General features: G+C 50.7%; 1 protein-coding gene and 1 long non-coding RNA gene across 8 annotated transcripts in view; one reads left to right on the top strand and one right to left on the bottom strand.

The window, feature by feature from the left end:
- Positions 1 to 24,256, top strand: part of VGLL4 (vestigial like family member 4) — a 122,137-nt gene that overhangs the window by 92,520 nt on the left and 5,361 nt on the right. Inside the window, exon 1 of one of the 7 annotated variants that reach the window (XM_084765238.1) lies at positions 15,244 to 15,368. The exons of the other annotated variants lie outside the window; for them this stretch is intronic. Within the exon in view, the coding sequence (XP_084621364.1) occupies positions 15,355 to 15,368 (14 nt within the window). The 5' untranslated portion in view covers positions 15,244 to 15,354. Of the gene's footprint in view, positions 1 to 15,243; positions 15,369 to 24,256 lie in introns of those variants that run through there. 7 annotated transcript variants of the gene reach the window in all.
- Positions 6,591 to 15,093, bottom strand: LOC311587896. The gene is made up of 3 exons (XR_014775991.1): positions 13,600 to 15,093; positions 12,526 to 12,593; positions 6,591 to 7,736 (listed from the first exon to the last, which is right to left on the bottom strand). It is a non-coding gene; the product is annotated as an uncharacterized lncRNA (long non-coding RNA).

Below are 24,256 nucleotides of genomic sequence, written 5' to 3' on the forward strand. Positions count from 1 at the left end.
GACTGACACTGCGTGTTTCCCTCAGTCTTGCTCACTCATGTTGTTGGCACTTGGGATGTATGTTGAGTGATTGTGAGATGTGGCCTGTTTGAACTGTGGCATGCTCCTTCTTTTTTATTTCGTGGCTAAGAGGGCAATAGGAGCTACTGACTACTGGGTCAGGAATGGTCCTAGGGTATTTGTATCTTGAAAGTGAACATAAAGTGATTTTGTGTGTGTGGCCTGGCTTTCTAGAATTTGCTAATGGTATGTAAGCAAAGTGTGTCTCATTTGCTTCATCGTTAAGGGATAGTTGTGAGGAAGGCATGTTGCTGAAACAAAGTTTGAGCCACTAGCAAAGAGGGTCTTGAAGGTGGGTTTCTCTGACTCTGTGGTGTGATGCTGTCCAGTAAAGATGGGGCCAGTGAGTGGTTCGGAAGCACAGTGGGGGCTGAAGAGAAAGAGGGGTGCCCCTAGTGATTCCTCTAGCACCCTGTCACCTGAGTCATTTGAACCCAGCTACTGTCTTGCCACACTGGTGGCCCCCAGGAAGACAGTTGCTTCTGGGTAAAGAGCCGAGTGTTGGGGGAGTTGGGAGGGGCGGGATTGCTATTGTGGAGGGGTCAGTGAGTGGTTTGGTGTAGCCTGACTTGCGGGGCGGTGTCTAGTATTCTTCTTTTCACTCAGTATTCATACGGCCCCCTGAGTTCTGTTACCTCCAGCCTCGTGGCTGTGCCTTGGCCCCTCCTTTTGCTCCTGACTCTGCCTCAGGCCTCCACTACCGCTGAACACTCTACTCAGCTCTTGTTTCTAGACTCCCTGCCCCTTGCTCTGGCCTCATGGCTACCTCCGCAGGAAGCCCTGGTTCCTCTTAATGGGGAGCAGTGGTCAAATGCCAGGTGCCAGATGGTCGTTTATTCTTACTAGGGTGTCTTCTGAGACGGTGGGCACTGGCTACAGTTTGTGATACAAACTTCACAAGAGAAGAAATTCGGGGACTGGGGATGTGGCTTAGTGGCAGAGCGTTTGAAACATTTGTTTCAGTCACCAGCACTACAAAGTTAAAAGTTAAATTAAGAAAAACTGAGAGCTCCACGTCCTCAGTTGCCCTAGCTACATTTTAAGCTCCGGAGCTCAAACACTGTGGCCAGCAGTGTTTATCGTGGGCAGCCAGCACTAGAGTGTGGCCATCTTCTCAGGGATCCCTGCCCAGCACTGTTTTTCTAGACACTTCCCACTGGAAAGTTCTGAGTTCCTGTCCAGCCACGGCTGTTCTGGCCCCGCCCTACAGAACTCTTCATTCCCGCTCATTCTACATCTCTCTTCTCCCCAAGTCAGAACCGCACTTCCAACGCCAGCCCTGCAGTGTGCACTTCCGGGCTGCTCTGCTCACAGGTGCCACTCTGAGAAAAGCCCTAAGGAAGGGGTTTGGTATGTTTGCAGATCTCTTTTCACGTCCTTGTGACTCTTTATACATTCCCGCCCCTCCCCCACCAGCATGGTTTCAATTATCCGCCACTGTTTGCATTGAGTTCTATTTTTTTTTCCTCACCCTTGTTGACTGTATCTTTTTTGTTTGTTTTGCTTTTTGTTTTGAGATAGGGTTTCTCTGTGTATCCCTTTCTATCCCGGAGCTCACTCTGGAAACCAGGCTGGCCTCAAGCTTAGAGAGCCTCTTGCCTCTGCCTACCGAGTGCCGGGATTGAAGGCGTGTGCCACCATTGCCTGGTTTCTTTTATCTTTAAGATGTTAACCTGCTTTGTAGCAGTTGAACCGGTCTCAGAAAATGCAGTCGGGCACAGTGTGGCTCCTTTCCTATGAGCCACCAGCCTTTGATAGTTAAGTGTGTGAGTTCTCATGTCCCCTCCCCTTACCCTGAGGCCACACACCTTTTCAGCTCACATGGGCGTTGGTACTTTCCTGACACAGTTCACAGTGGTGACCCTTCACAGCAGTGCCATGTCTGTGTTCACAGTTGCATAGCAGGCCAGGGCCTATACACTTCTAAGATCACTTGCTAAACCCCTTGTGTTCGACCTTAAGGTAATTCCCCACACTTACAGAGTGATGCTGCCTGGAAGGCTGACTCTCTGTAGTAGTGCAAGCTGAGGGCCAGTGCTAAGTCTGACTGGCTTTGGGACTTGTAGGGGGCTGCTTGACTGGTAGGACCTGGAGAAGGCTCTATGCTGACCAGGCCATAGCTACACTAAACAATGCTGATTTCACCTGTATGCTTACAGGAGGATGTACAGGCGAACTGTTGGGTTAACAACCTGGGAGGGGGCCCTGTGCTAGATGCCCAGAATATACCACCTCAACAGTGGAGGTGAATCTTTTATTTTAAACCCTGTCATTTATCTGTCACTCCCCTACCGCCCTGCCTTCTAGCTTATTTGAGCTGTGTGGTTTTTATTTTCAAAGAAGCAGACATTGGGATAGTATGACCAAAGCTGAGATTAGCCCCATAGGAGACACTCAAGCCATTCTATGATGACGTATGTCTACCTGCCCTATGGAAAGACACGCAGCTACAGGGCAGAAAGACATGTCAGTCACACTTAACCGTTCTGATGAGCAGCACATGGCACACACCAAGTGACTTCTGTGTTGGGTTGTGTGACACTTCTGCCCAGGTGTACTCCAGTTGCATTGAGATTCCCTTTTGATAGGCAGGATGTGTATGAAGTAGCCACCCTGGCCTCTGAATAGGCAAAGCCTAGGGGCTCAGGCTGGGGCCAAAGCCATGTTCGCTTAGCTGTGTGCTTAGCCAACTGCAAATGCCATAGAGCTACTCAAATGGTGCACAGCGAGCGAGGCCCTCTGCAGACCCTGCTTCCTTCCTGCTGCTGTTCTTGTGCACCCCTTGTCACCCCCATGAGCCGGTGTCCTAGGGTGCAGACTCCCGTAGTTGTTCCTGTGGCCAGGGGTTTTACTTTTTTTTTTTTCTCCACTTCTGACTTTAGACAGTTCTGGTGGAGCACCCTGGAACCCGGGTGCCTTTTGTGTCTCTCTCTGTCTGCTTCCCCTCGGGATTCCATTGGTCATTTACTCTTCTCTCCATGAGGGTGAGTGGGGAACATGTGAACCCCAAACTAGGTCTCTCTTGGTCTGTGAGAAGGTTGGAGAAAGTGTTTGAAGCCAAGGATCGGGCATCTGGTGGGAGGAGCTGATCACTGGCTGGGATGGGGTTTGTTTTCCTGGGGAGGGGGAGCTGGTGGCACCTTCCCCTTTGCAGTGCCCGTGCTTCCTATTGTCCCACGTAGGCTCACTGTGCACCTTGCCTTCTTCTTCAGGGTGGCCCTGCTTCTTGTTTCCTGAGTCCCCTTGGTGGTCCCAAGGCATGCTACCAACAAGCTTTTATTTTATAAACTTTCCAAAGGCCAAGGGAACAATCCAGGGTGTCATTAAAGCCGAACTCAGAGGAGATTGAGCAGTTGGGCTCATGTTGCTTAGTAACTGTGCTCAGCTGAGGCTGGAAGCCCCTGGAGCCTTCACAGGGCAGCTGGTGTGCTGAGGTGCGCTGTAAAGGGTGTGGGCATCTTGTCAGTCAGTATGATGGCCCCTGCTAGAGAAGGCTTCTCTGTGACAGCAGCCATCGAGTGCCCACTGTGCACCAGCCGTGTGCCAAACTGTGGGCATACCCTTGTCGTGTCCTCTTATTCTGGGATGTCAGGGTTCCTGCTCTCTCCCTTTCCAGACAGCATCATGGGTCCCCTGTAACGCGACTGAGGGCCCACCTCTGGCTGGCGATAGCAGTGACAGGCTTTCCCACTCATCACTCCCAGCATCAGCCTTACAATGGCATCTATGGTGCACACACTGCTCAAATCTCAGTTCGACCTTGAGTCCTTTAGTGCTGTACCTTTTAGACAGTCTGAAGTTTTAGTACAGTCAAAAGAGAATTGCCTACACGTTGAGGTTGAGGGGTGACAGCTGCTCTTTAGCATATGCAGTAAGGTCATGAGGTGCTGAGGGGCTGGCAGAACTGAATAGCACTCAGTATACATGGATGGGTCCCTGCAGAGACTGAGAGTGGCTGTGTAGCTAGCTACCTGAAGAGAAACCCGAAATTGCATCTTTGGGTGGGAAGAGAACCTTGTAGGAACGAACAAGGAGCAAGGGGGTTCTCCCTCCAACCCCCATGAAGGTGTGGAGTGGTGGCTATGAGGTTGGGGGTTGGCATCCAGTGTTTCTCAGTCGGTTTCTGTCTTGCTTTGCTATGATGAAACACCCTTCCATATCACTGTTCATTATCCAAGGAGGTCAGGACAGGAAGTCAAACAGGGCAGGAACCTGGAGGCAGGAGCTGATGCAGAGGCCAGAGGGGCGCTGCTTACTTACTTGCTCCCCAGGGCTTGCTGAGCCTGCTTTTTTATGGAACACAGAACCACCAGCCCAGGGATGGCATCACCCACAGTGGGCTGGGCCCTCCCATATCAATAACTAATTAAGAGCATGCCCTACAGACTTGCCCTTCTGGAGGCATCTTCTTAATTGGGGTTCCCTCCTCTCAGATGATCTAGGTTGTGTCAAGTTGACATAAAACCATCCAGTACATTCTCCCTCTTTTTCTTTCCTTTTTCTTTTTCTTTTTTTGAGGCAGAGTCTCTCACTGAACTGGAGCTCACCAACTGGCTCCACTGGGTGGCCAGCAAGCTCAAGGGAGCCTGTTCGCTCGGCTTCCCAGCATAGTTGGAGGAGGACTGTCTTTCCCAGCTTTTTCCTGTGGGTGCTGGGACCTCAGCTCTCATCCTCATGCTTGGGCATCCACTAGGCTATCTCCCCTGCCCTGTTTTTCTTTAAAAGAATAAGATAAAATAAAAATAATTTTGCAGTGCTGACATTGGAACCCAGAGCTTTATGCCTGCCAAGTCTGAGCGACATCCCCACTGCCAGTTTTCTGTAGCCCAGAAAAGCACATTTTTAATTATTTAAATTCTTTACATTTCTGACTAAATTGTTGTTGTTGTTGTTGTTTTCTGAGGCTGGCCTTGACCTTGCAAAGATCCTCGGGCCTCTGCCTCTCAAGTGCTGGGATTAAAGCTTGCTTTGAGTTTTAATTTAATAGCACAAACCAGTAGTGACTTTTGCTTCAAAGATTCAAAGTGAAGTATCTTATAGTCTGCTTTACTGTCCTGGCCACCAGCTCAGGTGGTAGGGTGGTTGCCTAGCGTGCGTGAAGCCCTGGCCTCTATCCTCCGCTCCTCATAAAACCAGATGTGCTGCACTCCTCTAATCCTGGAAGTTCAAGGTCATCTTTGGCCACACAGTGAGTTCAAGGCTAGCCTGGAATTCTTTAGATCCTGCCTCAAAATAAATAAATAAATGATATAAGTTCGCTGAGTTTATGGGAGGAGTGCGGTTAGGGGTAGTGGCAAGGTTTCTCAGTATAGTCCTGGCTGCTCTGAAACTTACTTTGTAGACTAGGCTGGCCTCAAACTCACAGAGATCCACTTGCCTCTGCCTCCCAAGTGTTGGGATTAAAGGCCTGGGCCATTTGCTTTAAGTGTTGTATACAAAGATTCCTTTATTTCATGCAAGTATACACGGGCGCATAAATGCTATTTATAAGTAAATAGATGATAAATGTAATTAATTTTTCCTTAAAGCAAGAATTGTTAATTGGGGTCTGCTTCATGGAACTTTCCAAATTGTGTGCCTTTTCCCTCTGCCACAGCTTCCCAGACATCCACACTTGAAAAGGGCCCACAGCCAACCTCTGTCCTCTACTTTATGTGGTCTTCTTAGTGGTGTCCCAAGAGGTGTTCTGGGGACTTAAGGGACTGTTTTACAGCCAAGATCACAGTTACTCTAAACAGTAACTCAGGAACCAAGATACTGCTAAGTTGGCATTTTCTTCTTTTCTCCCACATACATGTGCTTAACTTGCAAATAGAAATTAGAAGGGAGTCTGGGTCTTCAAAAAAAAAAATGCTTCTCGACAGAGAAGTGTGATCTCGGAGCTGGTTTGTCTGAGATTAACTGTGCCTTTCATACTGTAAGTAAGAGCTGGGACCGAGCCTGAAGTGTGCGGACACACGGCTGATTTTGGTGGTGACCTGGATGACTGTAGCCACACCCCGCTGGGTTCTGTCGACAGCCTTTGCTAATGAAGTGTAGTGCCTTTAAGCAAAGGTCACGGGCCTGACCTGGGTTGTGTGGGTTTCTTGTTTGTCGGGCTGGAGGCATTTTCTCATTTTCACAGTTGAGCTGAAAACAAAGGCTGCCTTATCCTAGCAGGGAGCTGCGTGCACTCAGAGAGCTGACGTCAGCCTTTTCCCAGCAGGCATCGCCTCTGCCTTAAGAGTCTCTGCAGAGAGCTGCTCAGGCAGGTCACCATCTTGCTCCTGGCATTTTTCTGGCTGAGTAACACATAACACATGAAATGAAGAAATGCCAAGGGTGTCAGGAGCCAGGGGACAGAACAAAAGCGCTGTCATCTGAGTCCATGCTGGGCGGTGCGGGGACTGGCCAGCTTTGGGGCCGTAATCTGTGTCCTGGGGGTTACAGAAGTGGGTCAGAACCTTGGGGAAGACGGACTTGCCAGGAGCAGGCGCGTGTGCAGGGTCACGTCCTAAAGGGACACAGTACAATAAGAAAAGCAGGAGTGATTGATGGGTTAAGTCAAAGACATTTATTAAAAATGAGAGGCAACAGAACAGCACTGGGCTTTGGTTTCCTTTCCAGGCCCCGAGGCCATCAGCTGGGGACACAGATCGCAGCTGTGTGGAACACAGCCGGTTAATCCGGGCATTGCTTCCTTCATAGAACTCTTCTTCCTGAAGCACAAAGCCAGCCTGTCCTGAAATAAAGTGGCGTCCTCACAGGTCTCTGAAAGATCCAACTGAAGAAAGAGGACAGATAAAGAGAGCGCTGAGGGTTGGCCAGGGTGTGGGTTGATAGGCACCCCGTCTCCCCTGGGGTCTCCCTGCTGAGTCCTTTCCTGCAGTGCCCCCCTATCCGTCACCCCACCCCCACCCCCACACACAGGAGGAGGCTGGCGGAGCCGGGGTATTTATACATGAGAAGACACAACACTAGTCTCCTGCCTCGCTGTATTGTCCCATTGAAACACTTTCCGTTTTCACATTTCTTCACATTGCCTCCTAAGCATACTCAGAGAACTTAGACTCGTGTTGCTGTCCTGGGGTCTGGTGACAGATAGAAGCCCCCCCAAAGGAGGTCTCTGGACCCTCAGCTTCCCGGCTGGCAGAGGAGTGGGGCCTCTGTTCCGCTCCCGCTGCTTAGGTGCCCGTTGCCTCCCTAGGAGATGCCAGGCATGGTGGTGCACACCTGTGCCCCCAGCAGCACTCCGGAAGCCGAAGCAGGGGTTGGAGGGGAGAGTTCATGGCCAACTGAGGCTGCATAGCAGTAGTTCGGCTCCAGTACAGGAAGGGAGGGTGGGAGGCTAATTGGCTGTCATTTGGTCAGGGTGAACCCCCGTTACAGTCACCTGTCATCCGAGCTGCTGCATGTATGGCAGCGATGTCTTTGTGACTTCCCAAGTTCTGCGTCAGATGCCGAGCACTGCTCAGACCAGTTTCTCCAAGGGAAATAGCTCTGGGAGCCATCGTGGACTGGACTGTCTTGCCCTCCAGCACTGCGGTCTTTGGAGCTAGCACGGTTAGGTGAGGCCAGGAAGGTGAGCCGTGTTCATGTTGGGTAAGAAGAGACCAGAGCACGCTGTTTCCTTCCTGTGTGAGGACTCAGAGGAGCACTGTGGGATGCCAGCCGTTCTGCACACTGGCCTCCAGAGACTGCAAGTAAAGAAAAAGTGTCATTTATTTTTTTTGTTTTTGTTTTTGTTGTTGGAGACAGGGTTTCTCTGTGTAGCCTTGGCTATCCTGGACTCACTTTGTAGACCAGGCTGGCCTCGAACTCACAGCGATCCACCTGCCTCTGCCTCCCAAGTGCTGGGATTAAAGGCGTGCGCCACCACACCCAGCTGCGAAAAAGTGTCATTTAACACCTGTTATTTATCCACTGTGACACTGCCTGACAAAATGAGCATTTGATTTCAGAATTCTGTTATAAACTTTCAGATCCTGAAAGCTTAACTTTTAAAATAAGATGGCCAAGCAATTCCCCGCGGGAGGCCTATTGAGTGCCACCTTTAACTCTGGGAACTGTCAGGGTGTCCACTGAGGGCTGAGGGATTGAAGAAGCTAGGCCAGGTCCTCCCCATGCTCAGCCCACAAGTCCAGCAAGTTCCGGGACATTTCCCTTCTTATGTTCACTGCTGACTAGGGGCACTGGTAATTCCATGTTGTGTGTGACTTCCTCTCTTTTGATTGATCCTCCCACGACCCCTGTTTTGATTTCCGTGTTCTCCTTCCTACCTCGAGAGCCACTCTTTCCTTCCCTTTTCTTTTCTTTTCCCTTTCCTTTCCCTTTTCCTTCTTTCTTTCCTTCCTTCCTTCCTTCCTTCCTTCCTTTCTTCCTTCCTTCCTTCCTTCCTTTTTTCTTGTTTTTTGAAACAGGATCTCATTATGTAAGTGGAGCCTTGGCCATCCTAGAACACACTTTGACGACCCAGGCTGGCCTCAAACTCACAGAGATCTGCCTACTTCTGCCTCCCAAGTGCTGGGATTTGTGTGTGCCACTGTATCGCGATAGCCAAGATCTTTCCGAGAGATTCCATTGCTGTGACAAAAAAAAAGAAGAAGAAGAAGAAGAAGAAGAAGAAGAAGAAGAAGAAGAAGAAGAAGAAGAAGAAGAAGAAGAAGAAGAAGAAGAAGTTGTTTATGGCTGGTCAGTGGTAGCAGAGGACTTTAATCCCAGCTCTTGGGAGGCAAAGGCAGACGAATCTCCGTGAGTTCCAGTCCATTGAGTCCAGCCTGCTCTACAAAGTGAGTCCAGAACAGTTAGGGTTAAACAAAGAAACCCTGTCTCCAAAAAAAAAACCAACAACAACAACAAAAACCCAACAACAACAGAGTTTATGTAGCTCACTGCTCCAGAGACAGAAGTCCAAGGTTTCTGGCTACTTCTAGTGAGGGCTTTGTGATGTACACAGTGGAGGGGCAGAAGGGGAAACAGAAGACAGTTGCTCCTGAGAAGAATCCATTTCGCTGGCAGCTGCCACACTGTCTGGAGGGCTGCTAACCCCTCTTCAGGGTACTCCGCCCCATGCCACCTGATCGTACTATGCTCCAGGTTCGGCATGGTTCTGGCGACAGAAGTGTCCACGTGAAGCGTTTATGTTTCCAGGCCTGTCCTCTCTGTCCCCTCTCCCATAGCTCTTCTATGCCAGGGCGAGGAAGAAATTCAGTGAAATTTCCATTGAACCAATAGCTCTGTACCTAGCGCATTACCAGATGCTCCTTGGGGCTGGGTCATTCTTGGAATAAGAAAGGAACAAGGGACCTTGACGCTCTCTTCCTTTTGATGGAGATGAATTATTTTATTTTATTTTTTTTTTTGGTGTTTTTGAGACAGGGTTTCTCTGTGTAGCCTTGGCTGTCCTGGACTCGCTTTGTAGACCAGGCTGGCCTCGAACTCACAGCGATCCGCCTGCCTCTGCCTCCCGAGTGCTGGGATTAAAGGCGTGCGCCACCACCGCCCGGCTCGATGGAGATGAATTATAATCCCACCATTTGGAGGCAGAGGCAGGCGGATCTTTGTGAGTTCAAGGGCAGGCTGGTTTACATAGCTAGTTCTAGGCCAGCCAGGACCACATAATGAAATCCTATTTAAAAAAAAAAAAAGAAGAAGAAGAAGAAGAAAGAAAGAAAGAAAGAAAAGAAAAGGAAAGAAAAAGAAAGAAAAATCATTTTTAGACATGGAATGTGTTAGGTAGCATATCCTAGGGTGCCTCTCTGTGTTTTGCCACCTTGGTGCTCATTTCTAGGCTGGGACAGAGAGGTCTACTACCACTTCCCTGGGTCTCCTGAGACCTGCGTGAGCACCTCATTCGGCCTGTATCATGGGCCTGCTTGATATCAAGCATTCTTATCTTGGTGTCGACTCAAAGGAATGAGCCTTCACCGTTCACTGTGTGAATAAAATGCCTTTTTTTTTTCATCCTTCTATTTACGTTTCTTTCTTTTCTTTTTCTTTTTCTTTCTGTAACTGGTGCCAGTACTGGTAGAGCGTTACGTGAGGCATGTAGAAACCAGAGATTGAGTACGGTGGAGGGAGTGTCACAGCATCATTGCTGGGAGGAGGCTGGACACGTCTCTGGGTGCTACAGAGGCAGATGTGGAGCCAGGCACTGGAGACACTGAAGCCTGAGGATTGCTAGGGTGACCCAGGAGTTGCAGACCAGTGGCTGCACAGCCAGACTCTATCTCAGATTAAAAAAGAAAAGAAAAGAAAGAAAATGAACAGTATATGTGGCTGGAAAGATGACTCTTCAGTCATTAAGAGCACCGACTGCTCTTCCAGAGGACACGGTTCAATTCTCAGCACCCACATAGTAGGATCTGACACTCTCTTCTGGCCTCTGTGGGTACCCCCCCACACACGTGCATATATACGCACATACATGCAGGCAAGCACTCATATGCATTAATTTATTTTTTTTTTAATGTTTTTACAAAAAGAGTAGACAGACACTGTTATCTTGGGGAAACTAGCAGGTCTGCACCCACATGTGTCCTTCATAATTGCCATCAACCAGGGCTCTACTTTCTAGGAGAGTCACTCTATTCATTTGCTTCTGGGTCCAGCTCAGGACCTGTGTCAGTCACAGCCTTCCCTCCTATCCTGCTGGGGTCATGCTTGGTCATTTGTTTTTAGGCAGAGCTGTGAGTGGGGCAGATGGAAACTGGACCCCTTCAAGCCACCAGGAGCTGCCCCTCCACCATAGCTGCATCTTGCTGAAAGAGTCAAGAGCCAAGCTGAGCTCTATTGACAGGTCTTTCTCCAGAGCCTGTGTGTGAAACATCACCGGGTTTGTCCATGGGCTCTGTCTCCTTGACTACAGGGGGAAAAAAAAATCCACATTCCTTGTATGACCTTCAAGGATGGAGGAGCATGTTGCAACAAGCTCCCTTTCTCAGTAAGCACCTCCCTGGACTTTCATGGAAACGCTGTGGTTAAATTTTAAAAGAATTCACGGAAATCTCCATCGTCCCTCACCTTCAGGCCAGCTAAGCATGTGTTGCCTGCCTGTGTGACAAGCAGCTCTGTGACAAGTCAGGGCGGGTACACAGGATGGCTCTGCTACCCTGGTGACCATCACCATATGAAACCCTTGCCCATAGCATCTTGATGCAGTCGGTTCCCACTCACACCGGGCCCAGCTCTGGTGGCAGCATCCTTGAGAGCTCCCAGCAGAGAGCTCCTCACACATTCCGTGCACTTTCACCCCACTCCACCCCCACCCCAACCCCGTCCTACATTCCTCCCTGTGAATCACTGAGGGGCTGCCCAGTGAGCAGGTTGTGGCACCTTCCCAAACGAACGCCTCACATCCCAGCATCTTTGTTCACTACACGTGTGGATGGTGATGGTCCTACCAAGTTCCTTACTGTCAGTGACACCGTCTACAGATTGCCTATGTCTGTCTCTTTGTGGTTTAAGTTGGTGTTTTTAGGGCAGTGTTGGGCTTCAGACCCGGGACAGGCAGCTAAGGTGCCTCTTGAGCCAAGGTGGACCTGACTTCCAGGTTCCCCCAGCATCCCTCAGTCCCTGCCTGCTCCGGAGCGCGCCTGGCTAATCCTGCCTTCTGCCCTCTCAGAGGCTCTTCGCTATAGAATCCAGACATTTTGGGTCCTCCTGTCTCTTCCCAGATCTCTTTCCTTCTCTCTGTGTTTCCTCTCTTCTCTCTTTCTCTGCTTTTCCTCTTTCCTTTCTCTGTGCTCACTTTCCTGTCTTCCCCTGCATGGAGGGCTCTGTGGCCATGTTCCTTGGAGAGCTGCTCCCAGTAACCCTGCCTTTTTATACTTTAACTTGTATTGCATTAGCTCATTTCACTGATGAAAAGAACATATCAGGTAGGATGGTGCTTTAGGGCAGAGCAAACGTGATGCGTCATAGATTCTTATGTAGGAGAGCAGTTCTAGAGAGGGTCCGATGGCAGGTTTTGGGGTTAGGGGACCAAGGAATTGTCCTGGAGGGTCAGTCAGTGCCCATGAACTCTCTCTTATTGAACCAATGGCAGGGGCTAGTTGTCCATCAACACCTGAGAGACACTGTTTCCTCACTGATGGTGGAGCACTGTCCTGATCAACCCATTGTGAACTAAGGATGTGGCTCTCTGCCCACCTCTCATTTCAAACCCCTAACATACCACGGTGGGGCTGATCCTGGTGGCTTGCTATGTAGGTACCTAGGAAGACCCCACTATGTAGCACCAGCCCAGGATGAGAGCAAAACTTAAAGCCTAGAGTGCAGTTTCTACTGAATGCACCCCTCCTTCACACCATGGGGAAGTTGAGGACCCTCTACATAATAAAGGAGGGATTTAGGGCTGGTGTGTGGTTGCCACTTGGGGGAGGCTGAGTGCACTGGGGAAAGCCAAAGAAAGAAAGGGACGTTAAAAGAGGTAGTAGGTTTGGAGGTCACACTGGCCGAGATGCCAGAGTAAACTCAGCAGGCCACCTGTGCCTTAGGGTGGGTCACCTTTCCATAGTTTGACCAGCGCTCCAAAGGCCAGCTAGTTAGTTTAACTAAAAAACAAAAACAAACAAAACAGTACTATTACTTATTTGCAGCAAAGGTTTCTTTTTCTTCCTAACCCAACCAAAGTAGAATGTTTTCCTGTGATTGCCAGTTGTTTACTTATTGATAAGTCATTTGAAGGTCAGGCCACCCCCCAACCCCCTTTTCTGTCCTTGACATGCTGGAGACAGGATCTGGTAGACAAGGGCTCTGAGCTATACCCAACCCACAGGTGGAGTCTGTCGACTGAAAACTGGATGTGTGTACTTCAGGAAACATGTGCATGTGTGAACTGCGGGAAATATGTGCATATGTGTACATACTGGGGAACACATACCCATGTATGTACCAGGCATCATGAATTTCCAGCAGAAGCAGCAGCAGCAGCAGCACACTTAATAAATAACTGATACAGTTTGTTGTTGAGGGAACAAACTGGCCTCAAGTTCACTGTGTTGTCAAGGATGACTTCCCATCCCTCTGCCTTCACCTCCCTAGTGCTGGGAGGACAGACATGCCACCACCCCTGGTTTATATGCTGCAGACTGAACGTGACTGAACGCGGGCTACATTCAGGCTGGGCAAGAATCCTGCCGCCTGAGCTTCAGCCCTTGCATGGTCTCAGGACTTTGGCTTGTTTGTCACAGCTCTTTCATGGGGCTGTAATCTGCTGCAGGGGTGTGAACGTGCTCCCCGGTTCTGGGAGGGGGCAGGGCCAGGCGCATTTCTCCCGAGACGCCTCCATCCACTTCATTTTTCCTCCCTTTAAAGATTGGTTAACAACCTGCCTTTCCAAGAAATGTCACAGTTTCATTTCAGTTGGTTCCCTCTTTGAAGCTCCTGAGCCTCGTTTTCATGCTGCTAGTGACCAGAACTTGCTAGCAAGTGCAGATCCTGGGGCCGTTGAGGTTTCTCTGGCTTTGCAGCGCCCTTGGCACTCCTGTCCTCTTCACGTCTCACGTCCCATTTCTCTGGAAGTGGAATTTGTGCGTCGGATAACCTGAGTGTACCTACCTCTTCTCGGCATCTCCCCAGCGACGGGTCCTCTGATTATTTGATCCGCAGCTCTCTGGGTGTGTCTGTAGCTCCTGGGGTGTGCCTGCTAGCCCTGTGGATCCTTCTGTGACTATAACTGTCTGGCACACTCTGTCTTCTGAAGCCTTTCAGGCTTCGGCGATAGCTTAGTTGGTAAATGGTGCCCTGTGAGCATGCTGACTTGAGTTCTTCCATGTAAAGGCTGGTTGAGGGGCACACGCTGTCATCTCAGTGCTGGGAAGGCTGCTCCTGGCCAGTCAGCATAGTCTACTGAGCGAGTTTCAGGGGTGTGAAAGTGGGAGAGACGCCGTCTTATAAAAAACAACAACAGCAGCAAAAAGACAAACTCAAGGTGGATGGCCCTTGATGAGTGACACTGGAGGCTGGCCTCTGTGTCACGTGTCACCTGCTTCCCTCCCCCAACACACAGAGTTTTTCATTTGGATGTGGTTGGATCATGCACTAGATCTTTTTCTTTAGCAGGAAAGCCTTCTAAAAGTGTTCTAGGAAGGACGGAGCTGTGTCTGATCCGGGCAGTGGTGGCTGCGCAGTACACATGGTGGAAGAATGAAGGGGCATTATTTGTATGGCTTCCTCGGTCTGTGTGTCTCTTCTTCCTGATGGCCTCCACATCAGAGGGGATTGGCCGTGGGTGGAGAGGGGCGGAGTGGCTGGACAGGGCTCCTCACCCGCAGAAGGGGCAGGTCTGCACCCTGACTGTCCTCCCTGCCCCTCTCTCCCTTCCAGGACCTGAGCTCAGCTGAGCTGAGCTGGGAGTGTGTCACCTGGGAGTGTGTCCTGTTGGGTTTATCCTTAGTAAACTCTGAAATCAAAAATGAAATTGTTCTTATTAACCATTTTACCAGATGTTCCCCTGGGCTTGGTGGGTGCAGCATTTACTAGAAAGTTACGCTCCTGAGAGGCAGTGTTTATGGACACAGTTGCTATAGACAATGACAGTTGGCAGGTTTGGAAGACAGCCTTTGCATCTTTTTAAATGTGTTTTCCTCCCATGAGAAATGCTCTTTCATTGGGGGCACTTTCATCTTCTGGGCTACAGGTCTGGCTTATGAGAGCCTGCTTGATATGTGAAAGCAGGCAGCAGGCCCATGCACGTTGCAAATAAACCTCCTCTGGATCTGAAGGAAGCAGGCAGACAGGTGACTCCCCTAGTAAGGAGGCCGCCGCCGACCTGGCATGAGGTGCAGAAATCTGCAGATGGGATGAGATGACGGGCTGGCTGTGTTCGCAGTGCAGTGACAAAACTGCCTCTCAAGTCGGGTCTGTGAGGAGGGCAAGAGGACCAGGGAACCCACAGAAGCTGAACTTGTCCCCTCCCTCCTGCCTCGCCCCTTCCTGCCAGCATTTCCTTTGGCCAAGTTGTGGGGTTTGCTAAAAGCCTGGTGTTATGGAAGGTAGGGAAACAAAGAAAGAGGAAGTGGCTCGCTGTAATTCTGACAGCAGATCTGTTTTCTCTGAAAATGGAACTGCAGCGATGCATGCAACGTTTTTGGCAGGCGGCACTCTGTAAATAACGCCTCCCAGGAGTTCCCAGCCTCTCCCAGGCCCCGCAGGAAGCTTCCCCTGCAGCGCGGGGCAGGCGGCCCCGCACCTCACACCCTCCTCCCGGGGACTCTTATTCTGACGGGGCGCGCGCCCGCCGTGCCTGCCAAGTTTGTGAGGCCCCAGGCTTTCTTGTGGGAGGACGCTGGGCTGTCTTCATGCTCCTTGGCAATGATTAAAGTGAGGTTAGTACCAAAACCCCCTTTCATTTTATTCCCTTATCCTGGCGTTTTCAAAGCAGATGGCAGCGCTGTATTTTCAGCTGTAATTAATTTAAGCTGGGGGAGGCAAAGCTGATGGGTGCAGTAGGGACGTTCCTCTGTTTCTTGTGTCCCTGTCTCCTGGCCACCCTGCATCTTGTCCCAAGCCAAGCCATGTCCCCACCAGATCTTCCTGCAAGGACAAGGGGGCTGTCACAGGAGTGGGGTGTGGAAGGAGCTGGCAGAGTTAAGGAGCACCCAGGTTCAGATGAGGCTGTCACATGACAGGGTCTAGTTGGAGGGGAGCAGCTGCTGGGGGGGGGGGGCAGGGGGATGGGGACTCTGGTCCTTCTCAAGCCAGGACGCCAGGCTCACGCTTCTGCTCTCAAGTTTATTCATAACAGAAGATAACGAGACAAAAAGCACTTGGCAAAGTTGAGAGGCTCTGACCTCAGCTGTGGGACCGCTTCCCCCTGGACAGTCCACTCAGTTGCCCCTGTTGCTCATCATCAGGCAGTGACCTCTTGACCTCTCAGGTCTGACAGAAAACGCTTTTGTCCCAACTCTGTGGAACTTGCGCGATAGCTGTACCAAGCTCTGTCCACATCTACCCTTACTTAGACCTGGCCCCTGCCCAGCTAAGCTGCACCACACCTGGCCCCTGGAAGCCTGTGGAGGGATCTTCGAGTTGGGGTGCCCTTGTTGCGGGAGTGGTGCAGACACACTGAGGACTTGGCCCCACCACACACTGCTGCCACACAAGTGGTAGCTATTATTGTTAACATTCGCCACCCTCAGAAGACTTGAAGCAATTGTTATGGGCTCATGGTGAGAAATTCGAACCACAGTTATGTGGTTGTGAGTCTCCCAGAAGCTCACAGCTGATGGCAGCCACAACTCCACACGGCCTCGTACCCTGGTGGGCTGGGAAGAGGGCGTGCGCATCAGCTTTTGTGTGTGGTGTTCATAGCGTTTGTGAGTGTTGCTCTCACAGCCCAGGTAGGCCGTTGCTGTGAAGGCTCATGAGTTCTGGGCCCGTGGACTAGACCTGTGCTCCTGGCAAGCTTTCTTTGGTTTCTCTGCAGTAGGGAGGGGCGGGTGGCGAATGCGATGCACGGTATGCTACTGGTGATTTGTCAGAACTTTTAAGGACTGAGAATGACCCTGTGACCCACCTGCGCCTCTTCTGGGAATTTACACAGAATCACTGAACAATCCAGGAAAATGCCCCTCAGTGGGCAGGTGGCTAAAAGCAGGAGTCTGTTACAGTGGGATATATTTAGCTGTAAAGATGCAGGAAATTCTGACACATACAAACACATGGCTGAACCAGGAGGGTATCATGCTAAGAGTCAAAAAAAAAAAAAAGGTGCGGAAGTTGACTTATACATGGCCTCTAGTATGGAGAATGGATTGGCTCATCCAGAGGCCGCTGCCTGGGCTGCTGCCTGAGATGTTAGTGCTCAGTGGGGGCAGTAGAGACCTTGGTGGGAGTGGGTAGGTGGTGGTAATGCCTCACATAGCTGTGTGAGTGCACTCAGTGCTACTGAACGGCATCCTTATATACGGTATTGTAGGGGCTGGAGAGATGGCGCAGAGGTTAAAGGCACTGGCTGCCCTTGCAGGAGACCAGAGTTGAGTTCCCAGCACCCACACAGTAGCTTAACAACCAGCTGTAAGTCCAGTTCCAGGGCATTCCACACCATCCTGTGCAGGCAAACACTCACACACAAAAATAAAGAAAAGATGGAATGGTATTGCTCTCCTTACCATGCATAGAAATAAACTGTGGGGCTGGGGTGGGAACTCTGGCTCAACTGAAGGACACTGATGGGTGAGCAGTGTGGGGATCGGTGGCTGCTGCCGAGGGATGGGAAGCCAGCTGTCCCTGGTTGGGTTCCATCATCCGCAGGTGTGGTCAGAGGCCTCCAGGAGCGGCGACTTCAGCTGAATGGCTCTTACCAGGAATTACAGCTGTCTGGCTTTCCGAAGCTCCTGCAGAGTGGGCAGGTGTGGGCCTTAGAACCCTCACATGGGTCTACAGCAAATGCTGCAGCAGCACTGAGCAGAAAGTTAGGGCTCCGTGTTCGTTTTTTCCTCCCCCTGCAGAGCTCCAAAGTCTAGACTGAGTAGACTGTCCGCCAGGCCATTCAGTGGGGAAGCACCTGAGAAAGCAAAGTGCACAGTCACGTAGAGAATTCTAGATGGTGACAAATGCCTACAGTCCTAACAGTAAGGGGGGTTGAGGCGGCAGAATCTCAAATTGGAGGCCAGCGTCTGACTTCATAGCAAGATCCTGAACGGTTATTGGAAAGGGCAGTTTTGTGAGCTGCAGAGAGATGCCGTAGGCCTTCAGTGATGGCCTCTGTGCCTATGGGGGACTTCTAAGAGTGGAGAAGACCAGGTGGTGGTGGTGGCGCAACCTTTAATCCCAGCACTCGGGGCAGAGGCAGGCGGATCTCTGCGAGTTTGAGGCCAGCTTTGTCTACAGAGGGAGTTCCAGGGCTACACAGAGAAACCTGGTCTTTAAAAAAAGAGGAGGAGGAGGAGGAGGAAAAGCAGGAAGAGCCTGAGCTGTAACTAGCCCAACCAGTCGCGAGCATATTGTACTGTTTCCAAGTACCAGGGTAATTCTCAAAAACTATCTTCACTGAAAGTAACTTAAAGCTTATTCTACAATTTCATAGATGAATTTTTAAAAAACGAGAAAATCCTCCCCTCCCCCAGTTTTTGGAAAGATGGAGTTCAGCAAGGACAAGCCAGGTGCTTGGAGACAATCAGGGCCTAAACACTGAGAATCTGTGTACTGCAGACGGAAGACGGAAGGGCCTTTGGACCCTTCATTGGTGTTGCAGTATAGGAACCGTGTGGGTTGAAGGATCATTGGTTAGGTGCATTTCTCATCAGCTCAGGTTCCTGGAGCTAGCTCCACAGTGGTCTAGTGGCTGACTTTTGTTGATGTTGCTGTTGGTTGTGCTTTGTAATTTCCAAGGTCAGTTAGTCAGGGTTAGAGGTGACTTGCGTAGAAAACCCTCCTTCCTAGTTTTTATTCAGTGTTGAATCAATGTGAGAAAGACTCCACAAGGTAATTTGTAATGTGTCACCACAGGCTGCTGGCACCCCGTGCAGGATGCGACAGGGTGTGGTGAGTGTGTGGCCATGTAGATCACACACACACACACACACACACACACACACACACACACACACACACACACACGGGAATGCAGGGGTGTCTGCTCCAGAGGGGGTCACAGGCATAGCTGAGTTGGAAGGAAGGTTTACACATGACCTCACTTTCTTTTTAGATTAAGTTACTTTTATTTTATGTGTATGGGTGTTTTGCTTGCAGATCTGTGTTTGCATTCATGGGTTCAGTGCCCACAGAGGCTAGAAGAGGGCCCCATGTGGGTGTTGGGGATTGACCTCACGTTCCCATGGGACAGGGGTGCAAAGCACTGCAGGCCTGGGGGTAGTCCCCATGCCGGTCTTGTTTTCACCTAGTACATGTGTGCTGGTTCTCAGCGCTCCTCTGCAGCAGTATTCAGTGCCCCGTTCTGCTGTGGGACAGCTACTTACACCCCGGTGTGCGCTGGTGCCTGGTGAGGACCTGGCTCTAGAGTAATTTGAAGACGCTGGTGTTGGTTGTGTTCTGGCAAAGCTGGCATGGAAAGACTTTTCTGGGAGCTGGAAGAACGAGTAAAGTTCCTGAGTTTTTCCAAAAGGAAGATGTGGCACAGAAGACACGGCCTCTGAGGACACCTGTCACCCACTGAAAGCGCTGAATGGCTTGCCTGACGAAGGCAGGCAAGGCTCTGCAGGTGTCTAGGCATCCATGCAGCCGTCTCTGTGGCTGCTGAGCGCATTCACCCCCACCCCATACCTTGGATGAGGTGAGTATGTCTGGAGCTGTTTCCAGACCTTTCCTCTCTGGCGGATTTTAAGATGACCCTCCTAGAGTTTCTCCAGGAACCTTGATCGAGGTGTTGCCCTGTTTGCCCAGCCTCATGAGCCCCTCTGGTACTGATTTCTCCTAAGCAAGTCAGTTCATTCATAAAATTCTGCCTGCTGCTGTGCAAGACACTGGCTGGTCCTATGCTCTTGGCATCACTCTTGGTGGTTAGAGGAGCCGTGTCTTCTCTCCTGGCCAGCCATGGCCTTCCTAAGGAAGCACTGGGAGCTATGGAGCTGCATACCCCTTTCCTAATCCTCAGAAGGCTTGGTTGGGGAAGCCGAGGGTAGGAGGTGGGTGAAGGTGGGCTTCCAGTGGGTCTGCAGGGAACTGGAACCGCTAGATGTCTGTCTGACATGTTCCTAGCTTCTTCCTTCACCCTAGTCTCGTCTTCATAAATGCCAGCCCAGTGGCGCCTGTCCCTGGGTGGAGAGGGAGTGGTCCAGCGGTTCCTGCCCACAGCAGATGTAGCGGCTGGGTTTCGGCAGGAAGAGCCTGATGCTTTCCATCCCTCTCTAGTTTGAGGACTGCTTAATGCCAAAAACATGATAGTGGTTGTACTTTTTAGTATCGTTCATTGAGAGACCGCATAATGACGAAAACAGCTGTACACCCAGGAGCAGCGGGGATCTTAAATGAACATTTATTAATCTCAACAGCATCTCCATTCATTAGCATCTGAGTGTGCATGTGTGCAGCACATGATCTGCAGCCGTGCTTGGCGTGCACATGGGTTCTTGGCCCATTTGTGTGTAGTCCCTAAGGGTTTGTGGCCACAGGTGGACCAGCTCTTGCTCGGCTAACAGGGAGAGTGTGGCGCTCCACCCCCAGTCTCATGGTGGATCTGATTCTCAGGCTTCCGTTTCTTTCTGTTGTCTCAGCGAATGATGTAAAACACATGCAGTCTGTTCTGGTCTGGGGGAATTGGGGCTGGAGTCAGAGTGGGGCACAAGTGTGAGGCCCAGCCAGGGTAAGCTGAGGAGCTGGCCTTGTGGGGGGGCCACTTTTCTGAGTCCAGGAGCCACCTTGGGTTCACCTGGTTGTTTCGTATCTTTTTAGTAGATGGAGCTGTGTGGAATTCTGGGCAACAAGGGGGAAAGGAAATCACTTCCAGGAATGTCCCCATGGTTTGCACAGGGGGGAAGCTGAGCAGGAGACTCCGCCTCTGTGGGGCAGCGCCCTGTGCATTCAGAAAAAAAGGTGCTTGTAAGAGACCCTGCGTGGCTGTCAGCATGACAGGAAGGTGTCATGTATGATGCTGCAGACAGGTCTCTAAGATCGTGTGGAATTGAGTCTCTTAATTAAGGCTTACACTTCAGCTTCCAGGAGCCTTTACCTGGGTGCTGCAGCCGTGTGGCTGTTAGTCACAGCTCCTAGGTGTCCTCATGGCATACAAGTGACAGCTGGGCTGCTGGAGGGGTCAGGGGAGCAGGGTGGTGGTAGAGGGGACATCATAACACAGTCAGGCTCCTCCTTCATGACTCAGGAGTGGTGGCTTAGAAGCCTTGGGCTCAGTCAAGGGCACAGTATCCCCCGGTCCTCATCAGAAGGGGGGTGGGGCACGTGGGTCTTCTCAGGCTGCTCTACCTGGCAGCCTTTACTTTCCGTTACAGAATTGGTTGCATGATTCTCACAGGTGGACCCTGCACTGTCACCTGCCTGCTCTGGGGTTTGGGCAGATCTGTGCCTCCTCTCCTCCTTTTCCCTTCTCTCATACAGCAGGGTTAGCACTGGGGCAGAAGTGGGGGGCAGTGCTCTCCAGCTGTGGTGGTAGCAAGTTGCAGTGAAGGAAAGTGGGAAGCCAGGAGGGAGCATTCCTTCCAGAACCATCCAGAGTTGCTGAGCTGACGTCAGGTGAGAGCCAGCTGCACAGGCATTCATTCATTCCCTCTGGCTGCAGGGTAGCAGGTATCCTACTGGCTTCTGGAATGGCCTTAGCCAGGATGCACAGCCATGGCTCAGTGCATAGCGTGTGTTACCGAGGGCCAGTGAAGGCTTATGGTCCTTGTGTCTGTAAGACGCTAGAGCATCAGTTCTCAACCTGTGGATGTTTACATTATGACTCATGACAGCAACAAAATTACAGTTATTAAGTAGCAACAAAATAGTTTATTGGTGAGGGTCAACACAACTTGAGGAACTGTATGTATTATAAAGGGTTGCAGCATTGGGAAGGTTGAGAACCAGTGCTCTAGAGCTTTAAAATGCTTTTGCATTAATTGTAGGTCAGTCAGTAGAAAGCATCACTATTGAGACTTTCTAGAGATCTATAAAGCAACTGAGCTCCAGGGGTGGAGGCAACGCAGTGGGAAGACAGGGCCATGAGCCGGAGAAGCCAGCCGTGTACCCCTGATGGCAGGTGCATCCTGAGGAATGAGCCCATAGGTGATTTTATCATTGTGCCAACTTGGGTCATTGGGCTTACAAGACAGGTAAGCCTTTACTCACTGAGTCATCTTGTTGGCCCCAAATTTTTATCTTTAATTTTTTTTTTTTACATTTTTTTACTTTTATGATAACACTTAGAACAAAATTGTTATATAGCTGGGCCAAAAAATGTTTTCTTCATATGCTTTTTAAAAAAAAAGCTTTTACAACATTTTTGTTAGAACTAAGGCACAAACACATATATTAGTGGAGGCTAGCCCAGGGAAAGGCTCCCAGCATCACTGGTTTCTGACTCTTTTTTCTGACATGCTGAAACTGGACCAAAAGTTGCTTGCGGAGCATCATCTTCCCTTTGAGCGCCTGTTACCTTAGACACATTGTATTAACTCTGGTCGCAACACCTTCTTCCAGGAGATCCCATTCAGTCTGTGACAGAAATTAAAGGCAATTCACAGCAGAGTGTCAAGTGCTTTGCTGAGAGCTGCATAGAAACAGCTCTCCACCCCTCAGGGAAAGGGAAGGTGTTGGCGAAAGCTAGCAGTGCACTGAGTCCCTGTCTGTACCAGTTGGTAACTTCAGATAGTGCCTGGGCCCCCTCTGAACCTGTTTCCCACTTTGGAGTTCATCGTAGTGCATGAGTCTGGGCACTCATCAAGGGGAGCAAAGACCATTAGCATGAAGGGTTCGAGGACCACTGTCCCCAGCTCAACTCTGCTCCAGCTGAGACTCGGGGCTCAGCTTCCTGTGGCAGAGGGAACGAGGCATGTGTGTTGCTTTATTAGTTCCTTGGAGCTGAGAATTAAGTTTTCACTGAGCAGAAAGTGAGACAGCACCTTTGTGGGAGAGGGACAGAAATGCCAGCCAACCTCAGTGGTGCTCGCGCTCTCTTGGCTTTGAGGTGGAGGTAGGGATGTGGCTTTCTTCCCAATGTCAAGGGATGGGAAGTGATGGTTGGGGCCACAAAGGATATGGTATGCACCATTGTGTTCCCACTAACAACAAGATTCCTGGTCAAAGCAGATGGCCTGGAGGTTGGTCATGGCTCTGGGAGAGTCTGAAGGCTTAGCTTCTATCCATCCCCACAACTATTAACGCTAAACTGTGGGAAGGCTTGTGACTGCCATCCAGATACCCAGGGAACAGTGAGAGAGGCTCTGCCTCTGACACACAGTGACGACAGCACAGATTGGCATCAGGAAGGCTCACTCTGTCACCTCCAGGATATCCTGTGTGTTGTGGGAAGCCTGAGGCTGGGTGGGCCCTTCCTTACCCTTCTGCCCTGCCAGTGTACTGTGATTTCTAGGCTGAACAAGATGCTGTACAGGGCTAGCCCTCCCATCTGCACCTGGTTAAAGGTCACTGGTTTCACCTCCTGTTTTCTTTGGAGTTGTACTTCCTGGGATCAGTCCACTTTCCCAAAATGCTATCGACACTTTGTCTTTGGAGCTCAAAGAGTGACTGGGAGCACAGGGTGACTATCCCAAGAAACCCTGGCCTGGATGATTAGGGTGGTCTTTTTTGGCCCACTCACCTTTTCTGTTTCTCTTCTAAAATAGTTGGCCTGGAAGTACCCACCCATGGGCAAGGTCACTGCTCCTAAGCAGCCCTGTGAATCCTCCAGGCCCTAACAGGGCCTGTGTTGGTTTTCCATCCACCAGCTCGGTCTGGAGAGGCAGGATGTGTGTGGTTTGGGTCAGCGTCCTGACGGCACAGGACGCTCAGGGCTATGATTCATTCAAAGCGGGAGGGACATGGAAAACAATGTCTGTCTTTAAGCTCCAGGAACCAGGAAAATGAGCTGGAAATATGAGTGATGTGTAATTTTACTAAAATTAACTAGCAAGTTCCCAGGCTTGCTCTTGTGTTTCGTGGTATTTTGTGTGATGTACCATGCCCAGTGCCAATTGACTGATTTCCTAGGTGTGGAGTCCTGGAGGCCCCTGTTGGTACCACCCAATTCTACTCTTTTCTCTGTGTATCTCATCATTGAAGTTGTTGCTTGACCATGTGAAACTTCTGTGGGGATCAAAGGTAGGAGGTGATTAGGACTGGTGGCCTTGAGGTCAAAGGGACAACTGATGGTAGCCTGCCCGGGTCTTCTTGCCCCAGGCCCTCCAGCCGTCCTTATGCTGGCTTCTTCTGTACCCATTGCCTACCACAGGGTCTTTCGGGAACATAGCGCTCTCTGGGGTTTCCTGTCCTTGCTAGTGTCTGCTACCTGAACCCCTGCCAGTGTAGAATCCATCCGAAGGCCGTTGGTGCCGTGTGGTCCACTGGTCAGCTCCCTGGTTCCTCATGAGTCTGCCCATCCCCAGTTCTGCACTACGATGTCGTCTTTCCCTGTGCAGGTGGTCTGCAGCTCAGGATAGGCAGGACTTTGTCTCCCCAAAGCTTTCAGTGCTAGCATAGGACAGGCAGAGGTGACCAAGAGTGGTGTGGTGGCTTCTACCCTGAGGGGTTTGCACAGTGCCCTGGAACTGGGGACCAATGCATATTCAGAGAAGCACCATAAGCCTGTGGCCTCCCTGGGGTA

The sequence above is a fragment of the Acomys minous genome, assembly GCF_964271855.1.
Source record: "Acomys minous genome assembly, chromosome: 17".
Classification (NCBI taxonomy): domain Eukaryota; kingdom Metazoa; phylum Chordata; class Mammalia; order Rodentia; family Muridae; genus Acomys; species Acomys minous.